Here is a 14,106-nt window from a genome sequence, read left to right as displayed (position 1 = left end):
TTCACTATTGACAGCTTCTTTCCACATTGGAGCATCGGGTCTAGAGAGAGCTTCACTTAATGTTCTTGGTTCCATTTCTGACATGAAAGTCATGAAATCTGGCCCGAACGATTTCTCAACTCTAGCCCGTTTGCTACGACGTGGCTCTTCACTTTGATCGTCAATAGTCCTTTTATAATAGCTAAGTTCGATAACGTCATTTTTGTTTGAACTTCCGTTGTTATCACTTTCAACGTTTCCCTTTTTATTTGGGAATACGTTTTCAAAGAATATCGCATTCCGAGATTCTATGGTTGTTCCCACATGTATATCAGGAATGTCTGATTTGTGAACTAGGAAACGATATGCACTACTATTATGGGCATATCCGACAAATACCGCATCGAACGTTTTAGGTCCGATCTTTACTTGCTTTGGTTTAGGTACTTCGACCTTTGCCAAGCACCCCCACACTTTCAGGTATTTGTACGATGGCTCGCGGCCTTTCCATAGTTCATATGGAGTTTTATCATTTTTCTTATGAGGAATTCTGTTGAGAATGTGATTTGCCGATAATATTGCTTCCCCCCACAAGTTTTGAGGTAAGCCTGAATTTATCAACAAGGCATTCATCATTTCTTTTAGTGTCCGATTTTTACGTTCGGCAACACCGTTTGATTGAGGTGAGTAAGGCGCCGTTGTTTGATGGATAATGCCAGATTCTGTACAAAATTCATCAAACGGTGCACCATATTCTCCACCTCTATCGCTTCGAATTATTTTAATTCGTTTGTCAAGTTGGTTTTCAACTTCTGTTTTATAGGTTCTGAACGCTTCTAGGGCTTCGTCTTTACTTCTTAAAAGAAAGACATAACAGAACTTTGTGCAGTCATCGATAAAAGTAATAAAATATTTTTTACCTCCTCTAGTTTGCACAAATTTCAAGTCACATAGATCACTATGTATTAACTCTAGAGGAGTTGTTGTCCTTTCCACCGAATGAAAAGGTAGTTTCGTCATTTTCGCTTCCACGCACACTTCACATTTGTGTGTTCCATCAACATTGACGTTTGGTAATAAATTTAATTTGACGAGACGTTTGAGAGTATTATTATGCACATGTCCGAGTCGATCATGCCATAAATTAAAACACTCAACAACATAGCTGGAAGCATTTATTTTATTACCATCAAAATTTTGGAGTACAGGTATTACAACCATTTTGAATAGACCCTTTTTTAGGTACCCGTTTCCTACAAAGACACCATTCTTCGTAAGTACAAAGTTGTCTGACTGGAACACTAGCCTAAATCCGGCCTTGACCAATGCCGCTCCAGAAACTAGGTTCTTACTGATGTCGGAAAATGGAGTACATCAATGAGTGTTAGCTCCTTTCCGGACGTCATCTTCAGAACAACCTTTCCGAGTCCAACAATTGGCGACGTCGTGGAATTACCCATATAGAACTTCCTGCCATTTATCGGAGTATACTTAGAGAACATCGCCTTATCGGAACAGATATGACGAGTTGCTCCAGTATCAATGAACCACTGCTTCGGGTTGGTATCCACCAAGTTGGCTTCAAATACAACTGCAGTGAGATCCAAGTCCTCAAGAGAGGTTGCGACATGATTAGCAGCATCCTTTAGCCCCTTGGTTGGCTTCTTTGGGCGTCTGCAGTCCTTGGACAGGTGTCCTGCCTTTCCACAGTTGTAGCAGGAGCCTTTGAACTTCTTTGCTTGAGCCTTCTTTTTGAACTGCTTCGGCTTTTTAGCGTTCGGCTCGACCAGGTTGGACATTTCGTCTATAGTCCGCTTGGTTCCTCTGGAGTCGGATAACTTTCGATTATCCTCCTCTATTCGTAACCTCAGGATCAGGTCTTGCAGCCCTATCTCCTTTTGCTTGTGCTTTAGGTAATTCTTGAAATCCTTCCATGACGGAGGGAGCTTCTCAATTACCGCAGCAACTGCGAATGTCTCGTTCAGCTTCATGCCTTCGGCGTCCAGATCATGCAGTATTAATTGCATATCTTGGACTTGAGATGAGACGCTTTTTGAGTCCACCATCTTGAAATCCAGAAATCGACCGACGATGAATTTCTTCAATCCAGCATTTTCGGTCTTGTATTTCTTCTCAAGGGATTCCCACAAAGATTTTGCCGTCTCCAGAAAACAATATACGTTATATAACGTGTTGTCCAAGGCGTTGAGTATATAATTGCGGCACAGAAAATCTCCGTGAGACCACGCATCGCTAGCAGCCTTACTACCTTCCGTAGCGGCTGGCGTGTCTTCGTGCAAAAACCGTACAAGGTTTAGCGTTGTTAGATAAAACATCATCTTCTGCTGCCATCTTTTGAAGTCGGTTCCGGTGAATTTCTCCGGCTTTTTCTCCGTGCGGAATGGTTGTCGGAATGACGGTCGGAACAGCCGTCGGAATGTCGTTGGTAGCCATATTAGTTTGCACGAAATATCGTTTACGACTGTTTAGCCCGGGTAGCTTCTGGAGTATGCAAACTGATCGTCGAAGCTAGTGTTCGACACTATCTCCGTAAACGATATTGCTCCGCTACGGTGCTTAACGTATTATTGCAATTCGTTCCCAAGATACAACGACGACGAACGTCTCGGAATCGTAGCACTCCGACTTCCGAGACCAGCGAACCTTCTAGTAGACTTCTTGGACTTTTGAATGCACAAGATGAGATGAATGCCTGAGGAAGAGAAGAGAGGATTGAGTGAATATTCCATCATCTGGAGGGTTCTATTTATACTGAAAGAAGAGGTTGAGTGTCCTTTGGGTGAGTGGATGTGTTCTTTGGGCTGGATCGATCTAGATCATCCATTCTGAAGGGTTGTAACCCTTCTCCAAGCCCACTACAATCTCATCCATCAGATCTGAGGAGTTGTGACCCTCAGATCCCGCCTATTGTCTTCGGCCATCGGATTTGGATCCATTGATTCGATGCTTCAGATCAAGTCTCATCCCAAGCCGTCAGATCGTTACTCTTTGCGATCCAACGCTCTAGATCGCATCACAAGCGATCAATCATACCTATTTGATCAACGTTGATCAACGGTAGCCATCCATTCCCTAATTCAACTGTCCAGTCATCTCCCTTTGCCCACGAGGATGCCGCATAGGTACTGCAATGTCAGGTACGAGCCTGATACGTCACCCGAGTGCCACGTAGGCACTGCAATGTCACCTGGAGCATAAATTTAAGCTCCTTAATGCGTACGTCTGAAGTGCAAAGTGCGCCTACAAAGCGCCCATTGTGCACGTGGCAGGTGGCGGGCTCACAGGTGCGAGCACCTGCTCGCCCTGGGCTAAGGGAGCACTTGTCCTTTTATTTTTGTGTTAACTCCATTAACACATCTTCATTAATAAGTAGAGAATACACATCGAGAATTTCCGATGTGGGACTATTCTCCCATGCACTTTATTAATGAATAATAAATGTTATTTTGGGTCGACTTTATACATTAATTTCTCATTCACCCTTAATCGATTTTGAGCAAATTAATAGTCTAAATCTATCTACGCGAATCGTAGATTTCAATTTTGAAGTCAATTACGACTTTCAACAATTGATGGCTTCCTTCCTCAAAAATTGTTTTGGTCCATTTAAAGCCCCAATATCCAACCAACTTTAAAAATACCCTAAAGTGTATCAATTTTTTTTTTCTATTTTATGCCTCTATTAGATCAATCACGCTTTTTTTTTTCCTTTCATGTTTTACTCTCCATCTTTTCTCTATTTTCTTTTATTTTTATACATGTACAATTGCTATCACGTTGATTTTTAAAATTAGTACCACGATAATTATATTATCTTTTATACTATCACAGACTTAAGTTCTGAGAGATCGGATCATATTTTAATTGATTCATCTAATAATATTTTAATTCTCTAAAATAATTGAAATAAGCAATTCATGCACCGTTAGATTTTTTTATAATCTCAGAAATTTTTCTGAATCCATTAATAAATTTTGATTAAAATTATTTATAGACTTAAATACGTCCGATTATATTTATTTCAACTCCTATAAATTTTTAAGATGCTAAGAGTTTCGCGATACTTCTGTTACTTATTTTGATTTTTCCGGAGCGTTAAAATATCATTCTAAGAATTAGTTAAAAAAATTGCGTATTTGTTGTCCCGGACCACCCTTATGGCTGTCCAATGACCCAACGCCCAACGCCTACCCTGTCGCAATAAGCCACCTCCCAACTAAAACTATGCCATAAAAAGAATAGAATTCCAACGCGACAGCCCACTTGTCGTTATCGCCGTCTTTCCTTCTCCTCCACCGCGGAACAGAACCAGAGAGAGAGAGAGAGAGAGAGAGAGAGAGATAGGCGAGGAATCGAAGCACAAGCACCACGTCGCCGTTTTTTCTCCTCCGATTTTGACATCGTTCATGTCGAACTCCGTCTCCAAGAGGCCCCTTCTCAAACCCTTCTCCCTCCTCCTCCTCTTCCTCTCCTCCTTCCTTCTCCTCCGCCTATTTCTTTCCTCCAGCGCCACGGCCAAGGCCACGGCCACCGCCTCTGTTTTTACGTCGTCTGTTTCTGAAGCGGTGCCTCCTCCTCCTCTGGTTCGCATCCGGCGCACCTTCCGTTCCTACGACGACTACGTCAAGCTGCAGCTGAACAAGACGCTGGACTCCCGCCTCCGCCGCGTGTGGGCGACCCGCGACTGGGACCGCAAGGTTCGCGTCTTCACCCGCTTTTTCGCCGACCTCGCCGCCGAGGGCCTGCTCTCCAACTCCTCCGCGGCGCTCTGCATCGGCGCGCGCCTCGGCCAGGAGGTCGCCGCCCTGCGCGGCCTCGGCGTCTCCGGCGCCGTCGGCATGGACCTCGCCCCCGCGCCGCCGCTCGTCGTGCGCGGCGACTTCCACCGCCAGCCCTTCCCCGACGCCTCCTTCGACTTCGAGTTCTCCAACGTCTTCGACCACGCGCTCTACCCCGACCGCTTCGCCGCCGAGGTCGAGCGCACCCTTCGCCCCGGCGGCTTCGCCGTGCTCCACGTCGCCGTGCACCGCCGCGGCGACAAGTACTCCGCCAACGACCTCCTCGGCGGGGTCGACGGCCTCCTCGCCCTCTTCAACCACTCCCGCCTCGTCCGCTCCCGCAAGGTCGACGCCTTCGGCCTCGACACCGAGGTCGTCATACAAAAGTTCAAACACTGATATCCAATCCAATTCATTCATTTTCATTTTTATTTTCTTGTTCCTTCCAATCAGAGAGACATGTTCTTCCTCTTTCATCATCAGTTTCACACACTAATTCTTTACATGTCTGCGCGTGAACAGCCTAACTTTTCTGCTATTTTTTTTTTCCTGAAAATCGATTCGGTTCCATTCCATTATCTGTGAAGAATAATTAGACATCTAAAGTGGCAATCATGGAAGCAGAGATGAGTGGAATCCGTCTTTAAATCCCAATTAATTAGCGGTGGGAAGAAGAAGAAAACAAAACAACAGCTGTGTATTTTTTTGTTCGTGAGTTGTGGCCAACTCTGCGGACGGTCTCATTTGCGGCTTTGCGTGTGCGTTGAGGTTGAGGCGTCTCTTTCTGTGTGGACGTTCGATCGACTTGGGAATTCGGTGTTCTTATTATTCCTAAATAATATAATATATGGAACAGGGTTTTCTTTTTCTTATTCGTGAAGAAATTAAACTTTTTTTATTGAAATAAAAAAAAAGATTTGGATTTTTTTTTTCCTTGTAGTTGACATCATTTATTGATTAATCGATTAATTTTAAGGATGATTAATTCAATTCCATAAAAAAATTTTTATCAGTCATTCAAATAAATTAGGGAGTATTTACAGGGATGAAGTAGCAGTACAACGTTATTATATTAATTATCTATTAAAAAATTATTCAGCAATTTATTAAAGTTTAAACTCAATTTTTAAAATTTAAAAAAAGTGTCACAGTTGACGCAGGTCAGAGAAGTGAGAACATTAGTTGATGCTATGTGTACAGGAGGTGTGTATTCAGTGAATCTATGTTTTTGAATTGATTGAATTTTTAAAAATAATTGGAAAAACTCAGCCAGTAAAATACTAATTAATTTGATTAAAAATCTAATTAATCAAAAAATTTTAATTAGGATATAAAAATTCAATTTTATTTAATAAAATTTGGTTACCATTTAAAAATTTAATTTGTCTAAAAAATTAATTTATTTAGTTTATTCGGTTGGAGGAATAATAAAAATTAAACCCTAAGTTATTAACTTTTTTTGTTTTTAAAAAATTAAATTTTGAATAAATCAAATCGAATTAGTTGATTTTTTAAATTAAAATTTTAAATAAATCCAACTGAAATTTAAAAATTCGATGGAATCTATAGATTTGTTCAATTTAATTAATTCTTTTTCACTTTTAAGTATAGGTAAAAAGATAATTCGTTTGCCCGAGTATCTCTATAAGTCTATCTCTAGACAATACGAAAGAAGTAAATCATGGAAGATCAATAGTTTTGAATAATTAAATCGCGTACGGGAAAACAGACATCACGGATGAGTAATCGGGATTTAATTCAAACCTCATGATGATAATATCACCCATGCTAGCTAATTGTTCGTCTGAAGGGACAAGCAAAGCCCAAACAGGTAAATGTATGGAGATAAAATCCTTTGGTTAGTAATCTCTGGTCCTCTCTTGATCTCTTTCATAATTTGCATGTTGGATCATGGTCGGAATCCGATTAAAATTGATTACGATCTCCTTTAAATTTATCTTCTCATTTAGATTATAATTTGGATCGAGCCAAATAACTGAAAGCCATCGACGGTGAACAAATTGCCCCTTGGTTGATGATATATAATCCAATCAACCATAGACGGTCTCTGATTACCTGGCTCAATCCAAAATATATATCTTAGCTAAGAAATTCGATTCAGAAACTTTAACTAAATTCTAGCTGTGATTTAATTAAATTCTAGCAATGATCCAATGTATAAGAGACTAAAAAAATATCAAAAATTACAGACAAGAGGATCAATCTCTCTCCGAATACATGAGATGGTGAACTCGTTTTATACGGTGGCCCTCTTCATAGAAGTCATACTTTTACGCCGTGTTTATTTCACAAGACGAAAATAAAAATTGAAAACAAGAATTAATATTATTTATCTAATGGATCTTTATCGTTTTTTATTCCCGTACAGATCAGAGAGAAAATAATTTCCTCCCTTCACAAATTCAAATTTCTCTTCGTACCTCATGCACGGCTAATCAGATAGAGGATTCGATCCAAATTTTTAATTAGAGGATGATCCATGATATAATTATATTATGATAGTGATTTAATTATAATTATTTGTGATCTTTTTAAGTTATTTTTTTATTCAAATTGTAGTTTGTGTTAGAATAGGCGGCCGTCGACGATGGGCGGATGGCGAGGTTGCAGGGTGCCGAGGCGGGGGGTTAATGACAAAAAAAAAAGAAAGTAATTATGAAAAATAATCTCAAATTGATTTCAAGCATAATATTTTTGTATTTCAAAGTTTATTATGCTATATTTAATATTTCCATTATTAATTAGATAATTTGTATAAATAAGTTTTTGGCTTGATCAATATGATTATCTAAAAATAATTATTTTCCTTTCTATTTCTTTTCTCTATCAATTACATCATGATATCAGAGTCATAATTCTCTACCAATCTAATTTTTTTCTACCATTTTTCATTTCTATGTTTTCTTAATTAATTTTTCTACTGTTTCCGTTTCTCCGTTTTCTTAATTATTGTCTGTTTTCTTCTATTGCTTTCTCTTTTCTTTCTCTCCTTTCTCACGAATCATACTAGTTTTGTTTTTTTTTCTCTCCTATCTCGGCCTTTTCTCCTGACGTTATTCTCCTATTAATTAGTCAGAAAAGCCCTTTACTTTCCTATCGCCGTCAAAAAGTTACTCTTAGTCCACAACAAGTGGCCATCGCCGTCCACCAAACTTCTGATTTGCCGCTTCCGCTGGATAACAAGGTTCCAGTGCCAAGTATTATTTCCAGCCATTGAAAATTCTTCCAGCAAGATCTATTACTATCAAGGGACGAGTTATTTATTTTCGATGTCTGATACTCAACGACATCACGATGGCCACAAGCAAAGTTCAGACCGATGTCAAATTTTTCACATTGTTAGTCATACTAGTATTCATTGTTCTAAAAGATTTGATTGGTCTTATAGTAAAAAAAGATCAAATTTGTCTCAGAGTTGGGCATATTGGTATTCAATGTCCTAAAAGATTTAATTCAAATTTTGCTGGTGATCCTGCAACATTAGGACAACTAACTCTTTCACAAGAAAAACTAGCATCTTCAAATCGATCATCTCCTAATATAGTTTCATCGACTCTTGAGAATCTAGGTTGACATCCGGATTCTAGAATCTAGAACAACTCATCATGTTACATCGGAGTATGATATTCTCACAGAAGTTTCGCCTTATCATGGACCTGACATGCTACAAATAGGTAATGGTTCAGGTTTGCAAATTACTCACCTTGGAAACACATCCTTTCACTCATGTGATCGAACTTTTCGTATGTGCAACACTCTTCATGTTCCTTCTATCACCCAAAATGTACTTTCTGTGCATTAATTTTCTCTTGATAATAATGTGTTCTTTGAATTTCATCCTCATCATTGTCTTGTGAAGGATCCCACAATAGGAACTACTCTACTCCGAGGAAACATGAAAGACACCCTCTATCATCTTCAGCCCACTTATACTAATGCTTTTGTTGGAGAACACACCAACAAATTCTCTTGACATGCACGTCTTGGTCATCCATCTCTACATCTTGTTTAGAATATCATTAATCAGTATGGTTTACCAATTTCTTTAGCATCCTCATCTCATTGATGTGAAGCTTGCATGAAAGTAAAAACTCATAAATTACCTTTTGTGTCTTCTACTCGTACCTCAAGTTTTCCTTTCGAAATTATTTACTCTGTGTGGGGTCCTGCTCGTATTCTATCTGATCAAGGTTTTCTTTATTATATTATTTTTATTGATAATTTTAGCAAGTTTACTTGAACTTTTCCTATGAAAAGAAAGTATGATCTCTTTGATATTTTTTGTCATTTTCAAAAGCATGTTGAGCGTTATTTTGATAGTAAAATATTCTCTTTTCTTCTGATTGGGGAGGAGAGTAGCAAGCCCTTCATCATCATCTTACCTCCTCAGGCATCCTTCATCGAGTCTCTTGTCCCCACACTCCTGAATAAAATGGATCCGCTGAGAGGAAACATCATCATATAATTGAAACTGCCTTAGCACTTCTTAATCATGCCTCAGTTTCACTTAAATTTTAGGATGACGCTATCTAAACCTTAGTATACCTTATCAATCGTTTTGCCACTCCAATACTTCAAAACAAAAGCCTCTTGGAAAGACTTTATAATCACTCTTCAGATTACTCTTTCTTCCGTATCTTTTGTTGCACATGTTATCCTTGGTTGTGACCTTACTTTAAACATAAATTAAACCCTCGGTCTCAACAATATGTTTTCCTTGGTTATAGCAATTTGCATCATGGGTATCATTGCCTACATATATCAACCGAGTGGATATATATTTCTCGACATGTTACTTTTGATGAATCTCTTTCCATTTACAGTTGTTCCCTTGGACACTCCCTCAGATAATCAAGGCACTTTTCTAATTTCCCTTAATAGTATACTAGAACTATAATAGGTTGCTCCAACAAGACATACTTAAAGTATAAGGGAAGATGGAATTTTGGGCTCTGCTCCATCTCCAACAAATTTTGCAGACTCAACATCTAACAATGTTTAGGGATGACAATGGGTCGGGTTCGGGTCGGATTCTATATCCTCCATCCCCATACTCATCGGGTATAGGATCTCTGATGGGTATACCCATACCCATTAAATGATCGGATATCTTCTATAGTTATAATTTTTCTTCTTTCTATCCAACTATTATCATTCAACAAAAATATATTAAAATTAACCACCTATTAATATATATATATATATATATATATATATATATATATATATATATATATATATATATATATATATATATATATATATATATATATATATATATATATATATAATTAAAAAAAAGATTAAACATCTATATAGTTTCCTCCTAATATCAACAAAAATAGTAAGTTGATTTTAGAAAAATAAAATTTTCTTTAATATATGTATATATATTATTTAATCGGGTATTCGGGTTGGGTATCGGGTACTGATAGTCCCTCCATACCTCCTCCATTCGGATCGGATGTCGGATCCTCCATCGGGTTCGGGTGAAATTGTCATCCCTAACAATGTTCTGCTTTCTAGTTTTGATTCTCATCAATCTGACCACTCATCTCTCAGTAGTCCCGATGATGATACTCGTCATTGTATGCTTCCTTTAAGTGAGATTTATGCTCGATGTCCACTAGTGTCCACCCACTATCCTCTTCCACGGGCTCTAATTGCTTCTTCAAGTTTTGTTGAACCAACTAGCTTTACACAGGTAGTCAAAAACCCAAATTGGCATGCTGCGATGGCGACCGAGTTTGATGCTCTTCTCCGTAATGAAACATAGACCTTAGTTCGTCGTACTCTGTCTATGAATATTATAGGCTCTAAATGAGTTTACCAAATTAAGTATCACGCAGATGGATCCATTAAATGCTACAAAGCTCACCTTGTTGCAAAATGTTTTGGTCAACAACCAGATATTGACTTCAATGATACTTTCAGTCCGGTCATCAAAATTACAACTATCAGATTGTTATTATCTATAGCTATTAGCTCCAATTGGCCGATACAACAATTAGATGTTTCCAATCCTTTCCTTCATGGTCAACTTGAAGATACTATTTTTATGGAGCAACCACCAGGTTTCATCCATCAATAACTTTCAACCCATGTTTGTAAACTTCAAAAATCTTTAAATGGTCTTCGACAAGCACCTCATGCGTGGTTTCATCGTCTATCTAATTGGCTTCACATTCAGGATTTTTTTGAATAAAAAGCTGACTCTTCGCTATTCGATAAATGTAATGGAAAATTTTCCATATTTTTCCTAATTTATATGGATGATATTTTAATAACTGGTAGTGATCAAGAAGACATCACTTCTTTACTCCACTTCTTAATCAAGAGTTTTTGATTCGGGACCTCGGGAAGACTCATTTTTTCCTTGGAATTGAGTTTCTTCCACATGCTGACGGTTGTCTTTTCTCTCAGAGCAAATATATCACTGGACTTCTTCAACAAGCTAAAATGGATGGTGTGCACCCTATCTCCACACCAATCATTGAAGGAGGTTTTAATGCAACTTCTTCCTCTCTTTAATGGCTGACTCCCAGATCTACCGAAGTATTATTGGTTCCCTACAATATGTCACAATTACACGACCTGACATTGCTTTCGCAGTTAATCGTGCTTGTCAATTTATGCATTCTCTAACCGAGCACCATTGGGAATGTGTTAAGAGAATTCTTCGTTATCTTAAAGGCACAATTTTACATGGTATTCTTTTATATCATCAGTCCTTACTAGAGTTGAATGTCTATAGTGATGCAGATTGGGTCGGATCTCCTGAAGACAGACATTCGACTAGTGGATATGTAATATTTCTTGAATGAAATCTTATTTCTTGGCTCTCAAAGAACCAACCTACAATCTCTTGCTCTAGTATTGAAGCTGAATACTAAGCTATCGCCAATGCGACATCCAAAATTATTTGACTCCAATCTCTTCTTTCAGAATTACATTTTTCTCTACCCGCTACATCAAAATTTGGAGTGATAATATAGGAGTAACTTATTTTGCAACAAATCCAGTCTTTTATGCTCGTACCAAACACGTGGATGTTGATTTTTTATTTTGTTTGTGAACGTGTGGCGATTCGACAACTTTTAATTTCTTATGTCTCTACGGAAGATCAAATTGCTAATATATTCACCAAGCCATTATTTAGACAACGTTTTACTAAGATAGCAATCAAACTCAACATTAGAGCCCTCCTTTTAAGTTTGTCGGGGAGTAATGACAACAAAAAAAGCAGTTACGAAAAATAATCTCGAATTGATTTCAATCAATCGAGATTTATCATATTTGACATCATAATCAAAGATTGACAGCAAAAGATAATATTTTCATATTTCTAAGTTTATTGTAATTGTATGCCATATTTAATATTTCCAATATTAGTTAGACAATTTATATAAATAAACCTTTGACTTCATCAATATGATCATATAGAAATAATTATTTTCCTTTCTATTTCTTTTCTCTATCTATTTCATCAGGGGTGACATCCGAACGGCTTCCAGCCGCTCATCCCAACTCAAACTATAACCTGGATTAGAAGGTGAACCCAAGAAAAGATTACAACTAATTACATCCGAATCATGACCACGATCTGACCATAATTATATTATAGATCATCCCTCATAATTATATTATAGATCATTCCTCATCTTAAAAAACAAAAAAAAAATGAATCAGAGATCTGACCTACCTAACCACATATGGCCGTGGGTGCCGGGCCTCACGAGTACTGTCACAGTTTTTATTTTTTATTTTTCCATCTACCCTTCCCTTCCCTCTAAATCTTTTTCTTTTATCTTTCCCTTTAACTTTTCTTATGTTGTTTTCCCTTTAAAATTTTTCCCCTCTTATTTTTTTTCATCATTTGGAGTAAAAGGAGCCTTAGCGTGGATATGACTTAGGCACATGGTTTGCTCCGTTTCAACTATTGCCAAGGTGGCCAACCCACTAACTAACTAAACTACTTTTTAGTATTTTATTTTAAATAAATTAAAGCATTATTTATGATGATCTCGATATTTACAACTCCAGTTTGGTAAAATAAGGATATTTTTATATTTTAGATTTTCATACAACATGTTAATATTTCATAAAAAATATATATTTGTTTTGCAACCGGCCATTAAACTTTTCGAGGAGCATAGGAGTAAAAGTTCATTAAATTGAACAAATCATCAAATGGATCGAATTTAAAAATTCCATCCAGTTTACTCAAAAATTTATTTATTTTTAAAAAATAATTAATTTAGTTAATTCGATTTGGGTTCGATTTTAAAATTTTTATTCAGTTAAATCAAATAGATCAAATTATTAAACTGAATCAAATATTTAGATCTTAAATTTTTGATCGAGTCAAATTTTTATTAAATCAAATTAAATTTTTAGAAAAAAATCATTTTGTTTGGTTTTATCAAAAATTTGATTTGATTTATTTGTTTTTTTATGGGAAATTGATTTGATTCAATTTGTTCAAAAAAATCAATTCAATTTAATTCGATTCAATTTTAATCGAATACTCATCTCTAATTCTTACACCTTGCTTTGGAAAAATTAAGATCATAGTGATTATATTGGGTACTTACGTAATTTTCTAATCACTTGGTTATCTCAGTGTCAACTTGGTTCTCCTAGTGGGCCTCATTCACCCATGATTCCTTTTACTTCATCGAACTCAATTTGCAGATGGTCCTAAGCGCCTAATCAGTTCTTTGGAATACACATGTTTGTTTCGATGTTTGATCATTCAAATCGCTCTTACCCTTGTTTTGAATATGACTATTTACTTTAGATTAGACACTTGAATCGTTAATACATCACAAACTATGATATTAAAATATGGTAGATGACACATTGTCTTTTCGTGCTCGTACATTATATTTAATTTTCGTATATTTGTAACACTCTAAACGATAAATTAAAATAAAACTCATTAGCCTTTTTGAAGATGTATATGAGTCTCTCTCTATTAGGACAGTCAGAGCAGATGAGGGGACGACGGGAGTAAATAGTTCACTTTACTTCTTCAACTTTGATTTTCAACAAAAAATTGAATCAAAATATAACAAAATACTAATACATATAATTTATTTGGTATCCGTTTCCTCAAAAAGATTAATCCTAAAGGTCCACTTCAAGTTATTTATTTCTACTAACCCTTCTCTTTCTTGGACCAAATCCGAAGGCAGAGAAGTCTTCTTATAGTAGGATTACAACACACACAATCATAGTTTGTAAAATCACAATCTTGGATTATAGGATCGTACGCGCCTATGATTCGAAAACATAAATCGATCCC

General features: G+C 37.0%; 1 protein-coding gene across 1 annotated transcript; it reads left to right on the top strand.

The window, feature by feature from the left end:
* Positions 1-4,155: 4,155 nt before the first annotated feature.
* LOC122025671 lies at positions 4,156-5,281 on the top strand. Its single transcript, XM_042584509.1, has one exon. The coding sequence runs from the start codon at positions 4,407-4,409 to the stop codon at positions 5,175-5,177; it is 771 nt and encodes a 256-aa protein (XP_042440443.1). The 5' UTR covers positions 4,156-4,406; the 3' UTR covers positions 5,178-5,281.
* Positions 5,282-14,106: the final 8,825 nt, after the last annotated feature.

The sequence above is a fragment of the Zingiber officinale genome, chromosome 9B (genome assembly GCF_018446385.1).
Source record: "Zingiber officinale cultivar Zhangliang chromosome 9B, Zo_v1.1, whole genome shotgun sequence".
Classification (NCBI taxonomy): Eukaryota; Viridiplantae; Streptophyta; class Magnoliopsida; order Zingiberales; family Zingiberaceae; genus Zingiber; species Zingiber officinale.
The sequence above is the reverse complement of the archived record's forward strand: the minus strand, read 5'-3'. Positions and strand labels throughout refer to the sequence as shown.